The 22964-nt window shown below is 41.4% G+C and overlaps 1 protein-coding gene across 4 annotated transcripts in view; it reads right to left on the reverse strand.

Annotated features, from left to right (window-relative positions):
• Window positions 1-22964, reverse strand: part of myt1b (myelin transcription factor 1b) — a 45514-nt gene that overhangs the window by 5864 nt on the left and 16686 nt on the right. For 2 of the 4 annotated variants that reach the window (XM_044352664.1, XM_044352663.1), the window contains exons 5-21: window positions 21887-21949; window positions 20417-20811; window positions 17823-19013; window positions 14963-15097; window positions 13658-13748; window positions 11596-11712; window positions 9733-9947; window positions 9176-9363; window positions 6693-6950; window positions 5900-6036; window positions 4340-4402; window positions 3772-3840; window positions 3259-3321; window positions 2854-2934; window positions 2011-2232; window positions 1129-1220; window positions 696-799 (exon numbers count right to left, since the gene is read on the reverse strand). In XM_044352664.1, coding sequence (XP_044208599.1) covers window positions 696-799; window positions 1129-1220; window positions 2011-2232; window positions 2854-2934; window positions 3259-3321; window positions 3772-3840; window positions 4340-4402; window positions 5900-6036; window positions 6693-6950; window positions 9176-9363; window positions 9733-9947; window positions 11596-11712; window positions 13658-13748; window positions 14963-15097; window positions 17823-19013; window positions 20417-20811; window positions 21887-21949 — 3484 coding nt within the window. The remainder of the gene's footprint in view (window positions 1-695; window positions 800-1128; window positions 1221-2010; window positions 2233-2853; window positions 2935-3258; window positions 3322-3771; window positions 3841-4339; window positions 4403-5899; window positions 6037-6692; window positions 6951-9175; window positions 9364-9732; window positions 9948-11595; window positions 11713-13657; window positions 13749-14962; window positions 15098-17822; window positions 19014-20416; window positions 20812-21886; window positions 21950-22964) is intronic. The other 2 variants (XM_044352665.1, XM_044352666.1) reach the window with 2 other exon arrangements.

Here is a 22964-nt window from a genome sequence, read left to right on the forward strand (position 1 = left end):
AAGAGACTCATTTAAATGAGTCTGGTGATTTTCTATATTATTCTTCATGTCAACAAATCCCATAAAAAGACCAAACCAATGATGAACTGATCCTACTTAAAAGTAATGTGTGTATTGTGTTGATATATCTTATTCCTCGGTGCTGTAGAGCTCCACACATTAATGAGCCACACTGTTGCACTGGGTGACATGTTCTTTCATTACCATAACCACAGTCACTGTAGTTTATTTTAAATTAATCCCACACACACTACTCTGTGGAGAACCAAATCCTTGTCAGTCCATTGCTGAAAATAGTCCCCAACAAATGTTCTATTTCCACCTGTTTGAGTAATGTTTGCTAAAAACTACAATGACCAACTGTTTCAGGAAATTACTGGTCTTACTCTACTTGTTTCACTCAACTGTACAGATTTGTTATGGTAGTAAGTGCTAATGTAGCCCCCAGCAGGGATGAGGAGCGGGCTACAGAGGTCTGGTAACCTGACTTTTTTCTAACTCCACACCCACAGATTTTTTTCCTTTTCAAACTTGAAGTCTTCAGCCCCAACTGACGCTGACTCAAGTGACATCAGTTGAGGCCTCATCTCACCTGGAAACACACTTAGATGAATAAATTCAGTGATACACATATCATCATTTCTGCCCTGTAAGAAGCCACCACACATTAATAAAACAAAAATAGAAACACACACCTGAGTCTGCAGGTTGACCATGTCAGCCTCCATTTCATTGTTGGATTCGTTGAGGTCATCAATCTCTTTGTTGAGCTGCTTGATGTCCTCGTCATTGTCCAGAACTAAAGGGGAAACCAGATACATTAGAAGAGAATAGCAGCTGTGTATGTGGTCGGCATTTGTGTTTAGTTCTTTCATATTTTGGTATTCACAGTATAGTGGTTTTGTTTAAATGATGTTGTTTTGAGTGAATCATTACACCTCCATTTACTTGGACTTATCCTGTATGTACTGGTGACATGTAAGTTCACAATGGTTCTATTTTTGACATCATCATTTTTGTTTGTTTGTTTCTGTTTAGATAAGTGCTCTATGAGCAAAAGGTATATCATGTACACACATAGGCCCACATACACATTTATTGATTGATTTTTTTCCCCCCAGGTCTTACCATCACTGGCTCTGAACTTGGTGCTCAAGTAGTCCTCCGTGGGGAACTTGGCCTTCTTCTTGGCATACAAGGCTCTGGGGCATCCTGAGAGACTGCACAAACAAGTGAAGCACATGGGAGGGGGGGACTATTCTGTCATACAGTGTTACACTGAAATATCAAATTTGACATTATGTAAACAAATATAGGACACTGTAACTTGCAGTGGACCAACTATTAATACAGCTAGCTGGTAATGTCACAGAGACATAAAACATGGAAAAAAAACAGCTAAAAATGACCTGCTAACCCTTTCCTCATATAAAAAAACTGTCAAAATGACACAAGTGACAACATGGTATGTTGAAAAGATTTTTTTCACCAGAAATATGTCAAATTTAGGAAAGTATCAATGTGAATGTTGTTTTCTTGTAACTTAAAGAAATAGTTTGGCATTTTTGGTAATATTTGCTTGCCAAGATTTAAATGAGAAAAGTTTCAATTTGAAAAGTTTCAGTGTCATAGTGTTCCTAAACACACTGGCACAGAGTGTTTCAAAACAGTCCCTGCTCATTACAGATTTAGTATGTGAAGACAATGTAGCATTGACAAAAATAAAAGTGCAAAGTATTTGCTGTGATGGACTAAGAAAGTGAATAAGCGTATACTTTCCGAAATGTTGAACTATTTCTTTAAATGAATATGTTTAATACAAAAAAAAACTTAATGCACAGGACTAAATTTGCATTAGGTTCTTTCCCAGCTAACTCACAATACTATCCTTCTCACTTTGTGACCCACAAACAGGCGAATAAGCAGTTCTTATAGTTTAGGACACTGGATAACACACCTAAGGATCGCATAACTGAACATAAATTGACTATCCCTTTAAAAAAAACCTACCTGCGGTGTGTAAGGAAGCTTCCATTGGCGTGTCCGGAGCCGTCACATCCTGGTGTGGGGCAGGTAGGCCCCTCTGTCTTGAAGGCTTTCCAGTTGAAGGGCGTGCCATTCAGGAGACCCTCCTTCTGTCTGCGGGCTGCCAGCGGACATCCGTAGGCGCTACGGTGCGTGGCGTACTTCCCACTGATGTGGCCCAGGCTGTCGCAGCCTGGCACCGGGCATCTACAAGGAGCAGAGGAAAGGAGGGAAACAAGAAAAAAAGAGAAGAGAGTTGTGCAGTAGGAGAGGGAGAAGAAGAAGAGTTGAAGCCAGGCAGAGGTGAAAAAAAATGAAGAGAAGAGAGTGAGAAGGCACAAAGGTTAGACATGGAGAATCCAAAAATATAAACTGTAGAGAAAGTTGAGAATAGTCTACTGAAGATTGAAGTTATACACTTTCTCTACTGGGCCAAATTCATTTTCTTAGGTCTGTAACTGACAGATTATTTATGCAATGAATAATATTACTGGATAGAAGAGCTATTAAGGTTTAGCACATGCTGTTATCAACATGCTGTTGAATTTACTGTTTTGTGTGCAAATGCAATATGAAGCCCATGTATTTCTTATGTATTGACAATCTACTCTACAATATTCTACCATGAACTACATTCAGAATCAGTATCTGCAGTCAAGCGTCTTTTCCCATGAATAAAGGCCTGATTGTTTGATTCCATTACGGGGGCAGGTCACTACCTCTGCATATGATTCACAGAGATTTTCTCTCTCTCTCCTTCTCTCTCTTTTTTTTTTTACCGTCAGTCTCGCTAAAAGCAGACATTATGGCTTTCTGAGCAGTACGAACTTTAAAAGCTCGGAGTCCTCCTGGTTGTCCTTGGTAGGAGTTTTAATTCCACTTTTCTTGGCACGCGGGCACCCAGAGAGACTGAAAACAGAAAGTATGGAATTGATAACATAGGGTTGAAAAAGGTCTGGTGAAGTGATTGCTTGATAAAGGGAAAACATTATAAGGAAGAATATTTTCACAGAGGTTGTTCAACCAAATTACAAACCAAATCATCTCAAACGCCTAACATGGCCGAAAACAGGATTATGGAAAGTTGTGAAAATGTGTGAGTATGTGGTCCCTGTCTAATTCTACCATGAACTGTCACTAGGCCTCTCTGACTGACTGTGTGTGTGAGTGTGTGTGTGTGTGTTCATGTCTGTGCATGTTTTTGTGTGTGCATTTGTGTTTTTACTTTATTACCTTCTGTGCGAGGCGTAGTTTCCTGTGATATGACCTGAGCCGTCACATCCTGGAGTGGGACATCTGGGAAAAGACACAGCAATGTTTAACATTTAATACAAGGTTAGCAGGAAAGATAGCACTGCAGATGTCTCACAGTGGAGTGTCTTAAAGAAAATGGCATCATGCAAATGAGAGAAATGGTCTGCTTATTAATTCTGCTCATCTCTGTGTTCACCCTTGAGTGTAATGTTTCTTTTAAATCTTTTTAAGGCTCATTGCCATTTCAACACTTCTTGTATCTGTCTATAGTGAGCCATGAAAATCTTATTTTCTAGAAAAGCACTTTATATACTACAGAACTACAGTTATAGTGCAAGTAAGTATAGCCCAAGTCAAATGCAGCAGATGCAGCAGCCAGCAACAAAAGATAAGTGAACATCAGCAGAATAAAGCATTGTGGCATTGGACAGTGTCAGTAGCAGTGCATCGAAGTGGCAGTGAAAAGACAGTGAAGGTGTAGAGCAGACATACTTGAGTTCAGGGGTGTGGGCCGCCATGAGGGACCGAAGGCTCTTATCAGCAAGAGGACACCCAGACAGACTGAAGGGTGAGGAGAAGACAATAAGAGAAAGGAGAGAGACAGAGAGAGAGAGAGAGAGAGAGAGAGAGAGAGAGAGAGAGAGAGAGAGAGAGAGAGAGAGAGAGAGAGAGAAGGAGCGAAGGACAGGCAGAAGAAGAGAAAGATGAAAAAGAGGCGAGGAAGCGAGTTAAAGGAGAGGGGAGAAAGACATGAGTGAAGGGAAATCAAGAATGCGAGGTATACCAAGGTCATTTAGGAAGAAGAGGACAGACGGCAAGAAGTAAATTACTGATGCATATCAAAGTCAATGACCGTCTTTGCTTTCTGGGCTCACAGTACATTATTGCCTCTGGCATGTCAGGATCAAATACAATATTTGAATTAGTTGTGGTGCACCCACTTTGGACTCAGGTGCAGAGTGGGAAGCAGAAGCTCTCAATAGAGTCAACATTTCACACAAGAGTTCATATAGAGCACCAGCATAGTGTATCATCCAAATAAGTCTGCAGTGGTGCGTACCTGCGATGGGATGCATAGTTTCCAGTGATGTGGCCACTGCCATCACAGCCAGGTGTAGGGCACCTGGAGAGGAAAAGGAAGAGAGGGGTACATAGAGGAGAAAAGAGAGACAGAGATGCAGAGTTAATTACAGAGGGCCTAAACACCTCTGATTTAATATGAGAATTTTCCATCCCTGTTTATTAATTGATGTTATCAGCCATGCTAGCAGGGTATGGATGGTCTGTTTTTTCTGTCCAATACTTTGGTCCAGATTAAAATATCTCAACAACTATTGGATGGATTGCATTAAAATTTTGTACAGACATGAAGGAAGATAGAATGATTTGCATCAACTTTGGTGATCCTTAACTTTTCATGTACTGCCATCATCAGGTCAAGATATTAATTTTCAGAATACTTTGTTTTATGACCAAATACCTGCAAAACTAATGACATTCCCATGAGCCTCGGCTGGACTTTGTGTTTGGTGCTAGTTAACAAATGGTAGCATGCAACACATTAAAATAAGATGGTGTACATTGTAAACATTATATCTGCTAAACATCACCATGTTAGCATCATCCCTGTGAGCATGTTAGTGGTGATGTTAGCTTTTAGCTTGAAGCCTCACAGAGCCTCACAGAGCCTCACAGAGTGGCTAGCATGGCTGTAAACACTTCATCCACAAAAGTACTGCACGGCCTTTGTGGCTGCTAAACCGGCGCAAATGAGACAAAAATAAATTGTAATTCACAAAGCACCCGCAAAGGGTGGAATGCACCCAAAACAGTGCTGTCAAGCAAATAGTGTCTTAGTGCTCATTTGCTATTTGTATGTATGTAAATTACATATTATGCATACTTTTGGTGCAAAATTGGCCGCTTTCTATGCAAATGAGCCTTATTGAGAAAACAGAACATTAATTAGCCTACCATCAAATCCTGACCAATCCTGTGTTAATGAAGTTACTGCTGCTATGCCGCATGCGTAAATGCACTGCGCCTCTTTCTCAGTTTGGAGATGTACTTATCTTTTCAGCTGCTGCATGATGCTGCAGCCAGCTGTGACACACAGCCAGCTGTGGGTAACAACAAAACATCAGTAATGATGTTGTTTCGAAATCCCTGATACATTGAGTGACACCTGAACAACGTTATTGTAAGATTCAGACATCAATCTAACATGTTTCAAACCTGAGTCACATTAACAGCTGTATTTTGACATTTGACATTTCAGTAGATTACATTATAGATGTGAAATACTAGAGAAGTAAAAGAAGCAAAATAAATGAAAGTTGTGTTCTGAAAGTATTGTGCTCTCTGTGGTTTTCATAATCGACCAATCTGTGTGCTGAAATGTGGAAAAAAGCCTAAAACACTGGAAACTGCTTCACTCCCTCAATCAGACGCAAAACAGGGGCAAATTGCACTCAGCTGCGAAACTTTGTGCGTGTGTTTGCACCATCATATCATTAGCGCAAAAGTCTTTTGTGAATCGGACCTTGAACAGGGCAGATAGCGGTTGCAAATGATGCGCAATCCATTCTTTGTGAATTCACCCCTTAGCCTTGCTACTTACGAGAGCAGCTCTTTTTTGCTGTCCTTGGGCTGGAACTTGACCTTGAAGCTTGGAGTCGTGACCTCTCCCGGGTACTTCCTGTCCTCAAGACAGTCCTCTGGGTCGGATGAGACAAATGACTGACCAGTGTGCTCCATCTGAAAAATGCAGAAGCCGAATTAAAATGAGAACAAATGTGTTCTGGGCATTAATGCACCAGTAACTCCCCTGTGATATTTTTGTTATTTGAATCACACTAATGTGCTGTTGTGTGAACTGTGTTGACTTTTTTAGACAGTTTTTAAAGGGATACCTCTCCCTCAATAGTTTGAATATTTGTACACAAGAAAAGACACTTTGCAAACCACTGTGCACACACTCTCATGAGCCATTTTTATTCTTCTGTAGACAAGTGATGTTTCCAAATGCAGAATGTGCTCATAAAAAATTAACACTCAAGACCCTTTATATTTCTTTTGAAAAAGTTCAAAGGAGTAAAATTTGCATATGCCAAAGACAGGATGGTGCAATGCACCTGACACACCACCTCTGTTACACAGTGCAATGTTTTAACGGTACAGTAACTCCCGCATTTCAGTGAAATAAATTAATAATAGAAAGAGGAAAAGGCGACAGGAAATAAGGCAAGGGCATTAGCGAAAGTGATGTAAACAATTATGAGTTTTTTGTTCAAAAAGCTTAGGGGGGATTTTGTCTGTTGTTATTTATGTTGCAATACTTCCTCTGTGACTAATATCACAGGAAATATTGTATTTTTATAACTTGTACTGTTGTTCAGTCTCATTGTACCAACCTCGTCCATTTCCTCCTCCCTTTGGCGGTTGGGTTTGGTGTAATCCAGAGGTCCCTCCCATTCCTCCTGCTTGTAGCTGTTCAGGTTTGGTGATGTCATTCCACTGCTTCCACCATGATGGAGTGAAGAAGAGGAAGAAGAAGAAGGGTCTGGGGACCGAACCCCAGGGCTGGTGCCAGACAGACTGCCCTCTCGTTTGATGGGCTTCTTCATACTCAGGTCCAGAGTGCCATTCTCATCCACCTCAATGTCCATTTCCTGGAGAAAACAGATAAGATATTTAGAACTGCGGCTGCATCATCAGCTTTTCATACAACCAATAATCTTAACTTGTAAACGTTGTTTAATGTCTTCTACAACTTCACAAAAATCCTCATGAAGCCCCAAATATTACATAGTAAAATCATTTAATGAAAATATATTATTAATAAAACTCATTATGAAAATATTCATAACAGGAGTTTGTTTTTTATTTCAAATAAAAGCAGAAGTATGTGCATTGTGTTTATTTATAGCAGCAGTTGGTTGGCTGGTTCGAATGATTTGAACATTTTTAAAAAGGTTTTTCATTTGTAGTATCAACGGTAGCAACTCCACATTATGAAATTAAAATAAAAATTATAAAATAACATTTCATATTAATGAGCTGGGTTTTAATAATTTGTATTAATTTAGTATTAAAAAGTATTTAGTATAATTATTTAACATTTTATTGGTTCATTTATATATTTCACACATTTATTTTATACTATTAATTTATTTAACACTGAGCACTTTTGGGCTCAATACATAGTTGGCAACTGGGAAAAAATGAATACAGATACATAGTTAACTAATACATCTAATTAAGTATTCTCAAATATAAATTACTAATGCAGTCTCCCCTGGTGCACTTCAGTGTATATGAGAGGCAGTCCTGTAGGATGATGACTATGATTATTTTAATTACCCTCTTGAGCAGATTCAGTTGCAACACTACACATACATTTACATATCTACATTTTCCCGAATCATAACATCATATAACCCACAGTCATACTCAGGGAGATTCAGATTCAGATTCAGATTCAGATTCAGATTCAGATTAAACTAAACTTTCATGTGGTGAAACAATCCATTTCCTTCCAATTTCACCCATCCACCTTCACCTGCTTGTAGAATAGCACTCTAGCTCATACTGAACAAGCATTTACATGGGCCTAGCCATACAACAGTGTGATACACTTTACTACGTGTTTGAGTTCAGAACACCACCTTCATCGCTTAAGCATGTTAGTGATGATATCTAATGTACTGCAGTCACACCTTGTCAACAGCACCAACACTGCTGTTCATCTCTCCGCGCTCTGTTATAGTGCTGGCAGGTGAACAGAAACAGAGGGGTGAGATGAGCCATGTTTTCCAGCATTCATCTAAAATGGCGCTCATATGGGCTGGTCAAGGGCCAGAAAAATCAAAGGTTTAGGAGAAGAGGAGAGAAAACGGGAACAGTTCCCAGAAATGTTCATGGCTGATGAGCTCAGTGTTCCAATGTTTCAATATTGGATTTCAACTGGCTCCGATTCTGATTCCAGATCAGTCCCCAGTTGATGTGCGCCATAATATCATGCAGCTAAGTCCTGCTCTTGGATCAGTGCCTCGCTGAACTACACCTTGTGCTGCTGTGCTGCCGGAGACATTAATCTTTTATCTTCCTAAAACCATGTCAGGAAATCGAAAAATGATGAAGCAGTCACTTTCTCTCCTCTGTGAGGCAAAAAGGCTTTTAAGAATCACAATATGGGGGAAAGTGGTGTTCCAATTTCACCTCCTGTGCATAGGAAGGGAAAAGAGGGAGCGAGTGAGAGACAGTGAAGTATAGACTGAGGGGAGACAGAAACAGAGAGAGAAACGGTAAAACTTGCATGGGAGGAAGAGAGGACAATAAAAGAGAGGAAAAAGAGATATGAAAAGAAAATGAAAGAAAGAGTGGCAGGGGTGGAGAGAGAGAGTGGGAGATCCTCCCAGCAGATAATGAAAAAAGGCTACCTGGTGGAAAAGTAATCCAGGGAACTGGCAGTCAGCCAAATTCAATAACAACATGAAAAGTGTGTGGGATGGGGGGATGAAAGGATGAAAGAGGATGGGAGAGGTGATGCAACTGTGTCTCAACACCATCCTGTTGCTGTAAGCTAATACCTCCTGATGATATATTCAAGCAGAGTTGATGGAAAGGGGAAAAAATGAGCAACAGAGAGGAGAGGAGAGGAGAGGAGAGGAGAGGAGAGGAGAGGAGAGGAGAGGAGAGGAGAGGCACACCCACTATCTCCTCTCATCTGACCAGCTGTGGTCTGCAGTGTTTCAATCTGCACTATAATGAGCTAATAATCTCTTTCTTTGAGTGCTGAGGAGAGAAGAACAGGGTAACACTTTACAATAATTATCATCACCCATAAATTATTAACCTGAGAAACTGTATATACGGATAACTGAGGTCTGTTTACCTTGTTTTGGGGTTTGGTGCTGAGGTTCTCAGGTTTCTCCCAGCAGCGTGTGGACAAGTTGAGGATGGCTGTGGCAGCCATGTGGGCGGCCTCGGCATCATGGGAATAGTCATAGGCCAAGGAGCTGCTCTTCCCATAACCATGGAGACTCAGGCTAGGCGACAATGACTTGGGGAATGAGGGCTTAGCTGCAGGAGGAAAAAAAATTCAATTTTAGATCAGATGATAATACAAGTAGGATACAACAGTGTGGTAAAGTAATTAAAACTGATGAAAGAAAGAGACTAAAAAGTAAAAATAACAAAGGGAGGGCAGATAGCCTAGCTAAAGCTTACATCTGCTTAGCTTAGCTTAACATAACCTTCTCAGGCATATTTAGGCATATTCAAAGTATCAGACCATTCCTTTAACAAAATACCAACAGTAGAATATGTTGAGACAAAATGTAAAACATATGCAAAAATATGCATGATATGAAACTGAATGGCCGGCATTAACCTACACTTAACATCTCAACCAGGACCACTCAAAAGAAGAAAATGCATTCTCTCTCTTACTTTTGAAGGCTTTGGGTGAGGTTTCGCTGGTGGGCATCTTTGGAGCAAGCATGTGCTTCCCAAATACTTGAGCATCAAAGCTTGCATAATCAAATGACACCTTGGAGTACTTCTCCAGCTCCTTGGCCAGGTTGGCACGAGGCGTGGTGGGTGCCATGTTGGGCCTGTAGCTGCCATACTGGGGCACCTCCAGCTGCTTCACAAAGCACATGGGCCTGTAAGGAGGAGAGGGAGAGGGAGAAGACGTCAGGGTGGGGCTGCTGAAATTCAGGCAGGAGGGGGATTTAAGATGCAAAAAAAGCAAGTAAAGTACAATAAAATAGAATAAACCTAGAGAGATGGAAATAAAAAAAAGGATTGATGCAATAAAGAGTCACACAGTCATCACAAAAACAAAGAAGGGGAAAAAGAGTGAGAGAAAGAGAGGAAGGTAGAGTGACAGAGAGAGTAAAGATAGGGTGTATTTAGCAGGAGTGCAGCAGGATTAAAAGCTCTCTTATCAGCAGAGGGCACATTTGCATGTTGTACAGCATGGAATTTATGAGCTTTAAGCCCTCTCATTTTCCTGGAGAGCCTGGGCTTTTGTCAGACCTGTTGGCATAAATCCACTGATAGACCAGGGAGAGGCGGAAGGGTGAGGGAAGAGAGAAAGAGGAGGGGAGGAGAAAGAAGTGGAAAAGAAAGAAGAGGGAGTGGTGAAAGAGGGAGGGAGGTAGGGAGGGTAGGGGTGGGTCCTCATCTTTTTTTTTTTTTTTAAATCCAATCCGTTGGTCCAGACCTCTTTCTCCTCCTCTGCATCCCATATCACAATCTCTGGTCTCCAAGCATACACTCATTAATAAGCTACATGACCTGGCCTGTAGTCTCACTGCTGTCGGAATGGCACAATGATAAAAACAGAGGTCATCTAAAGGAGGGTTTTCATGACAGTAAAAACTTTCTACCATTTATCACAGGGTTTTTTTTCCTTTTTTATTCAGACAACATGGATTCCATTAGATGACATGGATTAAATGAGAAATTCACATAACTGACAACCAGGCTCATTTTAATAACAATCTGAGAAGCAAGGCAAGCCTTATTACGTTTAATCCTCAATGCTTTGTCCAACCACTGATGAGGTTTTCCTCAAGGAAAGCAATTATTTTTCCTATCCCCCTGCAATGCCCCTATAACTTGCATAATTAGCTTATTGGCTGCATTATTAATTAAAATACCAATGAGGATGAGCGTGAACTTAGCATAATACCAATGTCTGGTTCATGTTAATTATCATTCTTTTGGCCATGATCATGATGCCTGGCCAGTTGGGGATATGAATGGAGATAAAGAGATCTCAGTGTTTGAGGTGACAGTAATGATTAGACCGCCAGACTGGATGCTTCACTTTCTTGTTATATTCAGCCGTTCACAGGCCAGCTCCACCTATGGTGAGGGGCCCAGTAACCAAGGTCAGGACTGTCTCTGCGGTTTCCATGTGGCTCAGAGGTAAAGTAGCTAACCTTGAGAAGGACTCAACTGTGTGGGGTTTGGACTTTTTATGCAGTGAGGTTCACTATCAGCATGCTAGTTTGTTTTGAAAATGTATTGAAATAACAAAGGTGAGTTTCCTCTGTGAATCCACAGTCACGCATTCCATTTATTCCTCACATTGTGTCTTTTTGCATGTTATAACAGCTCATAGTCTAGTCTACCTTAGTTCTTCACTATCTTATGTATGGAGCCATCGGATGAGTCAACGATATAACTGAATGCATCAATTAATAATGTTATTAGTTGCATTATTAAAATGAGGCACAAAAGGTATTTTTTTGTTTTTTGGTATATGTAAGTATATGATTTTATAATTTTTTGGTCACCCACCTTAACACCCTGTCGTTGGAACTTCCTTTGAGGTGCTCGCTGCCTGGCTGAGAGAGATGCTGCTTATCGTGGGTCTTGGACAGCTTCTCTGCAGCAGCAATGGGGCATCCAGAGAGACTGAAAGGTTGGAGGAGGAGAAGAAAGATAAATATTCAAGGAGAGCGTGTTGCTGACCATGTAAATCTGCATCGCCCTGATGTGGACTGATACATTCATTGTACTGCATACATGAATATATGAGCTTGCAAAAACACAAAGGAAAACACGCCCTGTCTGCAGCAATCATAGACTGTAAAAAATATGGACGTAATGACTGTGACGTCTGCCATTGGTTTGCGAACTGCCGTTTTGAAGCCTCAAGTGTAGCGATTTGACCATCTTGGATTTGGCCGTCGCCATGTTTGATTTTTGGTGCCAGAAGTATCCATATTTGGATGAGAGGGTGTAGCTGATCATAGTGCTAGCTGCTAGCATGGTTAGCACGGTGCATTTACAATCTATGGTTAACAGTGATAATACTAATGCTAATGCTAATTTTCGCTAGCGAAAAACAGGCCTAAAACTATGGAAGCCCATTTCTGCCACTGTGATGAAAAAAAAAGATCCTGTAAGTCATTATAATGAGAAACTATCTCAAAATAATGACTTAGTATCTGAAAATAATGACTTAGTATCTCATGATAATGAGACATGAAAATCTTAAATGTATTTATTGTCTTGCATATCTTGTATCATGAGTCTCTGTATTGCATGTTTTAAGGATATCCTGGATGATGTTTTTATTAATATTAATATGTTCTTTTTTTCTTCATCTTATTATTTGTTCTGCATGCTTATAAATGATCTCAGTAACTTTGTAATTTCAATCTCATTTCCAAATTCTGTTTTTAGGGTGACTCTAACATCTGTCCAGGGACTGCAGATGAAAAATAGCCTCTTGGCTAACTCTGGCGCATTTACAGCAATGTTAGTATCTCAAAATAACGACTTAGTATCTCATAATAATGACTTGGTATCTCAAAATAATGACTTAGTGGCATAACACCTGTAGATGGCATTGTTCAGTCATTTTCAAGCTAATTCTTGAACTGAAAAATATAACAAATAGGGGGAAGATGAAATAAGAATGAATCATAGAATCATCATGAAATGGCCTTTAATTGATTTACAATCCTAAATTTTAATTATTTTAATCTAGATGTGAAAAAAGCAGTGCAATCTCCCTGTTTTGCATTTTCACAAATAAAATAAAGGTTTCAAGGTCAATAAGAAAAAAATACACCTGTAAAAATGAAATAACTCAGGATTATGATACCCTGTGATGTCCCCTGTCATATTAGAGCATTGGTTTCTTGAGACTTTTTAATACTGAGCAGGCAGCAAATAAGCAGGAATAGCAATAAGACTCAAAATCAGTTTAACATGACTAAAGGCAATGAGAAAAAAATGCTACAGTTAAAAAAATCACAGAGGCGGAAATGGGCTTCCATATAAAACCGTTAAAAGAAAATGTACTCACTGGAAAAACTGATCATCCGACTCATTGATGGGTCTTTTATTACAACCAAACCCTGAACAAGACTATTTTTAGGTGACCACAATGTTACAATTAACTTCAGTGAACTGAAAACAGACTGTGAAATAGCAGCAGCTATGTCTATATGCAATGGTTACGTTACGTAAGCGATGTTATCGCCGTGATGGCGACTTGTCAATCACAATGTAGCCACGCCCTAATTCATACCCTGCTTTATCATCAAATTTAAATTAAATGGGACCATAATTTACAAAATGAACATTATGCTGTATAGCAATTGAGACCATAAACTTATTAGGAAACAGTTTACTGAGGTAATAAATCAAGAGAGAAGTAGGGTCATTTTCTTATAGACTTCCATACACGGACTTCTTTTTGCAGCCAGTGGAGTCGCCCCCTGCTGGCCATTAGAGAGAATGCAGGTTTTTTAGCACTTCTGCATTGGCTTCATTTTCATCCCCGGAGGTTGCCGCTTGGCAGGAATATACACTCAAACACAGATACTGTATAATCATGTATGTATACCTGCGGTGTGTGTTACGGTTGCTGTTAACATGGCCCTGTCCAGTGCAGCCAGGAGTGGGACACTTCAGCACATTCTCATGCATGGCCAGAACTGAGGAGAAAATAGGATACATACAAATACATATGCATAAACAATAACACATTCAGTCTCCAGTTTGAAGAAAAAATCCACAACATTCTTTTGATGTAAGGGACTGCATGAAAATTACTGGGGTTAGGAGGGGGTGCTGAATCTTATATTTCATTCTATTAAACAGCAAGACCCTCCCCAGCATTACAAATATTTTCTCTGGAACCTTCCCCTCCCCTAAATTATGGCAAACATGGTGAATATTCCAGCCACTATCTATTTTTGAATAAAGAGCTGCTATATAAACAGTAATTACTGCCACCAGATGGGTGAACCGGACACAGGCGACAGTTCTATGGCTACTGATGGAGTTGAGCACTGCAATATTTTTTTATATGTCTGACTTTTCATCAGAACTAAACCAACTGAAAGGCCCTGTTATTCGCTGTTGGCAAATAAGTTGGTGTAAGTCCACTGCTTGCCACACAGGGAGAGCAAGATAACTGAGTATGGTACACATTCCTATGTTTCTGGGGTTTTTTTCTTTTACAATAAATATTAGATAAAATATAAATGTGCCATGAGAAAAAAAGAAGATTATTTCATGCTCTCCCCAAAAGAAGTTGACTACCCTACCCCCCCCCCCCCTTGCCATTCCTAATTATTTTCATACAGTGTAAATACCAGCAGGATATGAAATGAACCTTAATCAGAGAATAGCAGGAAACTGGACTACATTTAATGGACCTGTAGTCATGACTACTGTAAGATGCCCTCTGATGTGTACGTAGGAAGCATCTTTACAATCAATATGCAGAGACAAGGCTAAGCAGGAAAAAACACACTAACAATGCAGATTCTGATCAGCATATTTTTAGTGAATCAAATCCAAACATCTATTTTGAATTTTGGCAGCCTGTCAACCTTTTTGACCTGTCAGCTTGGACATGTTTGACCATATCCTCAATCAACAGCATGCATAATGGTAAGAGTGAATAGGTTGATAATGACAACAGCCTGCTGAGCTAGCTGTGTCCTGTAAAATGTTCTGTGATTAATTGATTCAGTAAGCCTGGATCAGAAAACCCACTCCTAAAATCAAAATGAAATCATGATTATTTACTACTTGTGAATATACATGTGATGTCTAACTGTTTCCATCACTGTCAGACTGTTCTTTGTTCTTCATTTTTCTTCTCTCTGTGTTTTTCATATTCAGCTTGAAGAAAACTCACTCTCGGGGGGGATCCTGTCCTTGTGAGGACAGCCTGACAGGCTGCGATGGTGGGGGTAAAGACCAGTCACGTGACCCGTCCCATCACACCCTGGGGTGGGACACTTGATCTCCCTCTTCTCTGGCCTACTGCTCTCTGGATACAAGAGAATAGGAGGGTAGGAGGAGAAGGAGGAGAGATAAGAGGAGACGGGAAGATGGGATGAATAAGGAGGACAAAAGCAAGTGGTTCATGCCATCAGACAGTCTGCTTGGCTAAGCATGAAATCTAGACATATTTCAGACAACTGTACAAAAGCAACACCATCTGTATCTGTTCCTCATGTCTTATGTATCTCTGTAAATGCACAATGTGATTTGTGTGTTTCTGTTAATGCTTTCAAGGATGAAATACTATCATATGTATGAAATATTACTGCTTTTTCAGAGTTAACCAGAACAAAGTCGACCCACTTATCCTGTAAAGTTAGATCATTTCCATCCCCTTGATACACTTATCTGACATTTTCAAGGATCTTGTCCAAATCTAAGACAAAACACCTGAAAATACATCAGGGAGAAATCATTCCACTATAATTTACACACAATTAAAGATGTCCACTCATCTCTTCTGCTGTTGGAGCTAGGCCAGCTAGTATCACTGGTGCTGGAGAGAGGAAAAAGGAGCAAGAGGCTGGTGTGATGCTATATTGGCCTTCAAATTGAATGTTAACGAGACATGCATCTCCTAATTAGCGTTGAGCTGAACAGGAACGTCACCACAGGAGGGAGTTGAGGCCAAGGAGAAGGCAACACTACCATGCATGTAATCACACTAGTGCTATACTGTGAGGAGCATGACAAGTGGGCAGCATGCCAACTGTACAAGGCTCGAAAAATACAAGGCTCGAACACATGCAGCACATAAACAAACACTCCACCACTGACTGTGGAACAACCTGCACTCTTTCTCTCTCGTTGTTCTTTCTCCTTCTCCCTGACATGCTGTTGTCTCTCTTATGTTCCCTCTTGCTGTTGTCTCTTCTTGCTCTCTCCTCAAGCACTTCCTCTCCACTCTTCATGGAAGTCTATTCAGCTGGAACCACTTCATCCCCATCACAATGGAGAGGGGAGTATCTAAACAGAACTCTGTGACTCATCGCTGTTTATTTGGTACACTGTGTTCATTTGTACGCTCTGCACTAGGGATGCATGATAATGGACTTTTTGCCGATATCTCATGTGCCGATATTTCCAACTCATTGTGGCCGATTGCCGATGCCGATACCGATATATGCACATATTTTTTTCCAGCTGGCTGAAGAGACTATTATGCATGCAAGCATAGATTGTACTAAGTATGATCAAGAAAGACAACATATCTCTGGTCCACACTCTGGAGCAGAGGGTGGCGGTAATGCACCTAATATGCTAGTTTCCAACCGCTGGTATAAACCAAAAAGAAGAAGTTATTTTTTTCCAAACAGAGCGGTACATCCTGGCAGCCGAAGTGTTTCCTATCTGTGCAGCCGAACATAGCAGCTCCTCCGCAGACTGTTTAACCCTGACGGTCCCGGTGTTTCCTCCACAGGCCCCACCCACTTCACTCAGCTGCCAGTCAGACCCACTGCTTCTTCCCACATTAACCTGAATAACAAACCTTTGCTGTGCAAAGATGCTCCAGTTCAGCACGTAATAGCAGGGTGTAATATGCAGGCATGAACAGGGTACATGGAACACCATAATAATTTCTCCCGTTAGCTTAACAACAATCCTTAACAGTCCTTCCATGGATGTATAAAGAGTCCTTCAGGCTGTTACAACAAGCCAGCTGTTACATTGGCTAACGCAAGCAGCTATCTACTGCTGCTACTCCGCCTTAGAGTGGAGAGAATTGAAGATGAAAACTGGAAACTATCACTGGACCAACTCAATGTCAATATTGCATTCTGGTTGTTGATTGGTAAGGGAGGACAGCCTCCCTTGGAGCGTCATTTTATGTGTCTTGGCCAATCACAGATTAGCATGAAAAAAAATAAAATACATTAAGTCCAATGTAAGAGATCCCGCCCTGCGGAGGTCAGCAGGCACCCGTCCTCCTCTATCCCCAACTCCACCTCCACCAATTGCCCCCTTCACTCAAGCTGCCCGTCAGACCAGCTGCTTCTTCCCACTTCCCACTTTACACATGAATAACAAATCGGTGCTCGGTGCTCCGGTTTGATCCACATGGAGAGCCGAGGCTAATGTTAGCTGAGAGGCTAGCGAAGCGTTAGCCACAGCATGACCAGAGGGAAGCACAGCCAGCTAGCCTCCAAATTAACGTTAGCCCCGGCTCTCCATGTGGATCCAAGGATACAGGAAAAGCTGCTCACAGCAAATATTGATTTCATTTAGGTTTCTGCTGTTTACTCAACTTTGTAAGAAATTAATTGATAAATTAAAACAATTTATAGCAATATTTTTGTAAGCATTCTCACTTTACTTTTAGTGCCTAAAACTTTTGCACAGTACTGTATATATGAAGAATAAGCGCATTTTCCAAAGTGAAATTTTTTTTTTTTAATGCAAGAAACAACCGATTCAGTCTTAACTTCATTGTTTATTGTTTTGTTTTCTGAATTAGATTTTTCCCCAACACACAGTAACTTGTAACTTGTGAAATACAATCAGCAGGCGACTATCAAGCCTCAGATGTTGGAGTGTCCTTGAATTCATCACCATGTTTAGGTCTTTGCTTGTAGAAACAAGCTAACGCAGCTTAAAAAAATAATATAAATAATAATATGTTCATGATGTATTGCCTATCTCAAGCAATTTTTTACGTCTCAGTACATGCTGTAACTCTGCTCTCCCCTATTTGTTTCTTCACTCCGTCCTACCTTTGCTGAAGTAGCTCTTGCGGAGGACATCCAGGTGCTTGGGCCTGTCATCCATGGTGAAGTATCGCTGGTGGTGGATATCTGGGGCACAGCACAGCTCTCTGGGCCCGGCTGGCTTCACCTGCTCTGCCTTCAGGGCAATGGCTTGCTCCAGCAGGCCCAGGTTCCCTCGGGTCATGTCAAACATCTCTGACTCATCTGTCACAGTAGAACGCTGGGAAAGGCTGTCTTCGTCATCGTGCTCGTCATCCCCATCAACATCATCAAACTCCTTCTCTTCTGACTTATCGGAACGCACCTCGATAATGTCGGGAGAGGCTTTGTGGATTTTATAGTTCTCATCTCTGGTGCTGGGAAAGTAGTCCTCCAGTGGACTGGTCCTGTGGGAGCCGTAGCTTAAAAGAGGGCTGGCCTTGTAGTTCTGAAGTGGGCTTGGTTTATGAGAGTCATATTTGTCAAGTGGACTGGCTCTATTGACACTGTAGTTTTCGAGGGGACTTGCTCTGTGTGACTTGTAGTCCTCCAGAGGACTGGCCCTGTGGTCTTCAGACATTTGTGTTCCCTGAGCAGCTGCGGTGCTGGTGACGGTGCAGATGGCAGTTGGCACATCAGAAACGGGCAGAATGTGGTTCACCTCCCTGTGTTCCTCTTCATCTTTCTCCTTATCCTCTTCTGCTGGAGAGTTCTGCCTCTGCTGTGCTGGCACTGCCATCTCTTCCTCTTCTTCTTCCTCCTCTTCATCTGTGTTTTGGTGGTGTTGGACATCTTCAGTGATATACTGGTGGTTCTCCTGGTTCATGTGGTTGCTCATATCTTCGTACTCTCTTTGCTCCTCTTCCACCTCCTCTTCCTCCACTTCAGCCGCCTCCTTCTGCAGTACAGATGACTCTTCCGATACTTGAACTCTCTGTGTCACCTCCTCCTCTTCTCCCTCATTCATTCCCCCACCCTGCTCATCCTTTACTTCTTCACCCCCCTCGGCTGTCATAATGACATCCTCCTCAGTCTCCATAGCAACAGGCTGCTGAATGGCCACAGTTGGAGTATTGTTGTTGGTGGTGGTGTTGGAGACTCGGCCGAGGTGGAGGAGAGAGTTGGCCACCTCTTCGGCGCTCTGAGAAGGAGACTGACACTCCTCGGCTGCAGGTGGCGCCACGCCAAGCTCAGGCTCAATGATCACACACTCCTCCTCTGTGGAAACAAAGATGAAGAGGTCAGAGTGGTAACACAGAGGAAAGAGTTAGTCACACAGTGAGATAAAGTGGCATCACTTCCCTGCCTGCCAAGTCACTTACTGTGAATTCACAGTGAAGTAGAAACACCTATTGTGATGGAGTGTATAGATGTAAAGCAGCACTCACTCACAAAGTCCTAGTGCCTCTAGTGGTTGTTAGAAGGCATGGCAATTTATCTCTTGCAATATTAGATAACCATGTAAGGACTTCTTTGTAACTTAGTGTTTTTGTGTGTGTGTTTTGCTGGATTGATATTAACCACATTCCCATGATTTAATCTGTGCTTTTGGCCTTCACATATAGAAACCACTTAGCTCCACTCTACCTAAATGCTAGTGTAGTTGGATCGCAAATAATGTGTTTGGGGAAATTTCTTGCCCTATTTAAAGCCTCCCAGGCAGTATTCATTTGTAAGCTCTGTACCACAAATGAAAAAATATTATGTTCGGTCATACAGGTTATGGTTAAACTTAATCTTTATTGTCAATTAAAGGATACCTTAATCGAAGGGCTACAACTAATGATTATTTCTGTTACTGATTAAAGGAGCAGTTCAGTTTACTCATCAGGAGAAGTACCACTCAGCCTGTGAAAACAGCTGTATAATGCATTCTATGGCTCTGGAGGGAGCTTTCCAGTCTGAAAAAGTTACCCTGATAATGTCATAGTGACGTAATCAGGGTCATCTTGGCTTATGCTTGAAACTTAACATTTTTAGGAGGTCTAGGGTTTGAAAGAGATGTCCATTTAGTAGACAAGGAGGGTCTAATGAAAGATGCTATTGGGTTGCATTACAGGAAATGTAGGATCCAGCATTTCTGGATCCATACAATGGACAAAAATCAGGATATCTCAGCCTCTGCTGCTTCGAATTTGACCATACTTTTTAAAATCTGTACCTTGTGAAGTGCAATTCTAAATAACTCCTACCCCTTTAATCTCACAATTATTTTTAACCATTGAATCCATAAAATGTCATAAAATACCCCTCACAACTTCCAAGAGCCAAAATTGACGTCTTCAAATTGCTTGTTTTGTTCTTTTAACACTCCAAAACCCCAAAAGGTTCAGCATATAATGAAACAAAACTGAGAAAAGCAGCAAATCTTCACATTTAAGAAACTGAAGCCAGTGAACATTTGGCATTTTTGCTTGATGAACAAATAATCAGTTATCAAAATTGTCATTGATGGACTAGATTATTGTTTTATCGTTTGGAATTAGTTGGTTCTTTTTCAAAATCATATGGACATAGAGAAAGCTCCTGAGTTTAGTTGGAGCAGACATTTCCTCACCAGCAAAGAAGAGGCAGAGATGATGTTAATATTAGCTGGTTTGCCTCAATGAGAAGAAACCTACCTTCATCAGCTGCAAATGTGTATTCCTCTTTCTGATATGTTTCTTCTTCCTCCCTCTCCTCCTCCTTCTGTTGACTATGTGTCTCCTCCTTTTCTCCATTTGTCTGTCTGTCTTGCGTCAGGTCTTCTGTCATCTCTTCTCTCTCTTCCTCTACAGCTGGCTCCGTCTCCTCCTCCTCCTTGGTCTCTCCTCCTCCTCCTTTTTCTCCATCCTTCTCTCCCTCTCCCTCAGCCTCACTGCTGGCATCACTTTCTGCACTGAAGCCCTCGTCCAGGGCCAGTTTCAGGGGATGGGACTTCCTCTTGGAGGCTGGGCGCTCTGTTTCTTGTTCCTGCTCGTGATCGGCCTCTGATTCTTCTAGACGGCGCTTTCTGGCTATGGGGCAACCCAGAATGCTGATGGAGGGAAAGAGAAGGAGAGAGCATTGTGAAAACTTAACAGGGATGCAATTGGAAATCACATACTCACTCTAACATGTCCAATAAAACCTCATGCACCTCATCATGTCCATGACTGAGTTGAAGCAAAGTGATGGAGGGTGTGTGTGTATTTTGATATGAATGGTGATGAGAGTATGAGTCAACACATACAGCCTGAGGGGGGCGCCATGCTCGCTCACTCAGACATCAGAACCAATCTCAGCCAATTGACTAACGTTTAATGAACAACTTGTATGGAGAGAGGGGCAGGCGACTCAATGGAGGGTGAAATCCAATAAACTCCCTCTTACTCTCACCTGGGATACACCAAGGGAGATTGAGGGAGGATCTATAACCAAAGTGCATCTGAAATAGCCTGCTGAACAAATACACATGTAAACAGATAGCTAATATCTGCCCCTCAATAAAGAGGAGTCACAAGCCAGTGAGCTGCCTTGAGTCCCACAGGCTCTCTGATGGTGAACGGCAAAGATGAGGATTACAGCTGCTGAATAAAACCTGAAGAAATTACTTTTCACTGCTGCCCATGGAAATCTTTACATTTTAAGTTTATATTAAAACTTCATATCTTGTTTGTTTATTCTGTTCAAGATGAGTTTTTTTTACAGTAGGTTTTGTACTAGACTATTTCTTGGCAGGGAACAGCTAATGAATGGAGTCTTGTCGTCACCATGAAGTTGCCATGGAAATCACCACAACCAGCCAAGAAATTGTCCAGAATAGCCCCCCGTAAAACCACATCTTGTCATTTTTACACTTTGTTGTATGGATTAAACAAACAAGACATATCATGTTAATTAATTAGCTTTAGAGGTGCTGGTAGGTGGATTTAAGTGGTTGTATCGATATTCTCATCTAGGTCTCGGCAAGATAGCAATGAGTGCATTTCCCAAAATGTCCAACTATTCCTTTAAACAACTGAAACGAAGCTGTTTTTTCCATGAGCGGATGCTGTGGGGCAGAGAAGACAAGGAGAACAGACAGACAAAGAAAAAGGACAGACAGAGGGTGGGTTTTTAATCTGCCCTACCTTCTGTGTCGTGAGTATCTCCCACTGATATGGCCAGAGCCATTGCATCCAGGGGTGGGGCAGCTGGATGAGATGGATGGAGGTTAGAGATATGTTTAAGACATGGTGCATTTTAGTTCCTATGCAGAAGCAATGATAACCACAGGCAATACAAAAGTAATTTAAGATGAACAAAACAAAGAAGCAAAGACATGCAAACCGAGCACACATGTCACACAAAATGCACATGCACAAAGGCGCACATTGCCCACAGATATGTAACCCCCCCCCCCACACCTTCTTCCAACAGACACACATAATGCATGAATGCAGGTGGCAACAAGCTGGGGAGAACATAATATTGTGTGTCGTACATCAACCCTGGCCTATATCCTGTTACTATGATCGATAAGGATCAGCCAAGACCTGCTGTAATTTCCCCTGCTCTGCTCTCCTCACCAGACATCATCATCAGGTCTCCCTCTCTCTCTCCCTCTCTCTCTCTCTCTCCTCTGATTCAGGTTGCTACGACCCCTCAGGACGGCTCATTTCAATTCTCATTAACTTCCCCCAGCAATTGCCCTTTATTACTCCAATTATCCTTACTATTAATTTCACTTATTAAAAAATGCTGCATTTGCATTTTAAATGAGGTGGTTTCTGGCCCCCCGACTGTTTTTTTCCTCCCATGATCCAGACACCCAAAGGTTTTTTTGGAGTGCTGACAAAATGAGAGAGGATGCAAAAATAATTTAGAAGGAGGGGAGAGGAGAGAGGACAATGGACTTCATGACTAGCGAGGCCCTGAAAGGTGCCGCCTGGGTGGGAAAGTAAGAGGAGGACAAAACCGGGAAGGTAGGGCAAGAGAAAAACTAAATATTCGCCCCTCACCATCCTCTCTCCTTTTGCTGTATCCCTCGATCGAATTGCAAAATGATCATACGCCCCTTTCACTGCATCTACTCTATGTGTTCACAGCAGGAAATAGCAAAAGGCTATGATAAATCAATAGCAACCAGTAGGAGGTACTGACCACGAGCTAAGAAGTGATGATAAGAAATAAAAAAATATATATATATACAACATCATCTAAAGAAGC

The sequence above is a fragment of the Thunnus albacares genome, chromosome 5, assembly GCF_914725855.1.
Source record: "Thunnus albacares chromosome 5, fThuAlb1.1, whole genome shotgun sequence".
In the NCBI taxonomy this organism is placed as follows: domain Eukaryota; kingdom Metazoa; phylum Chordata; class Actinopteri; order Scombriformes; family Scombridae; genus Thunnus; species Thunnus albacares.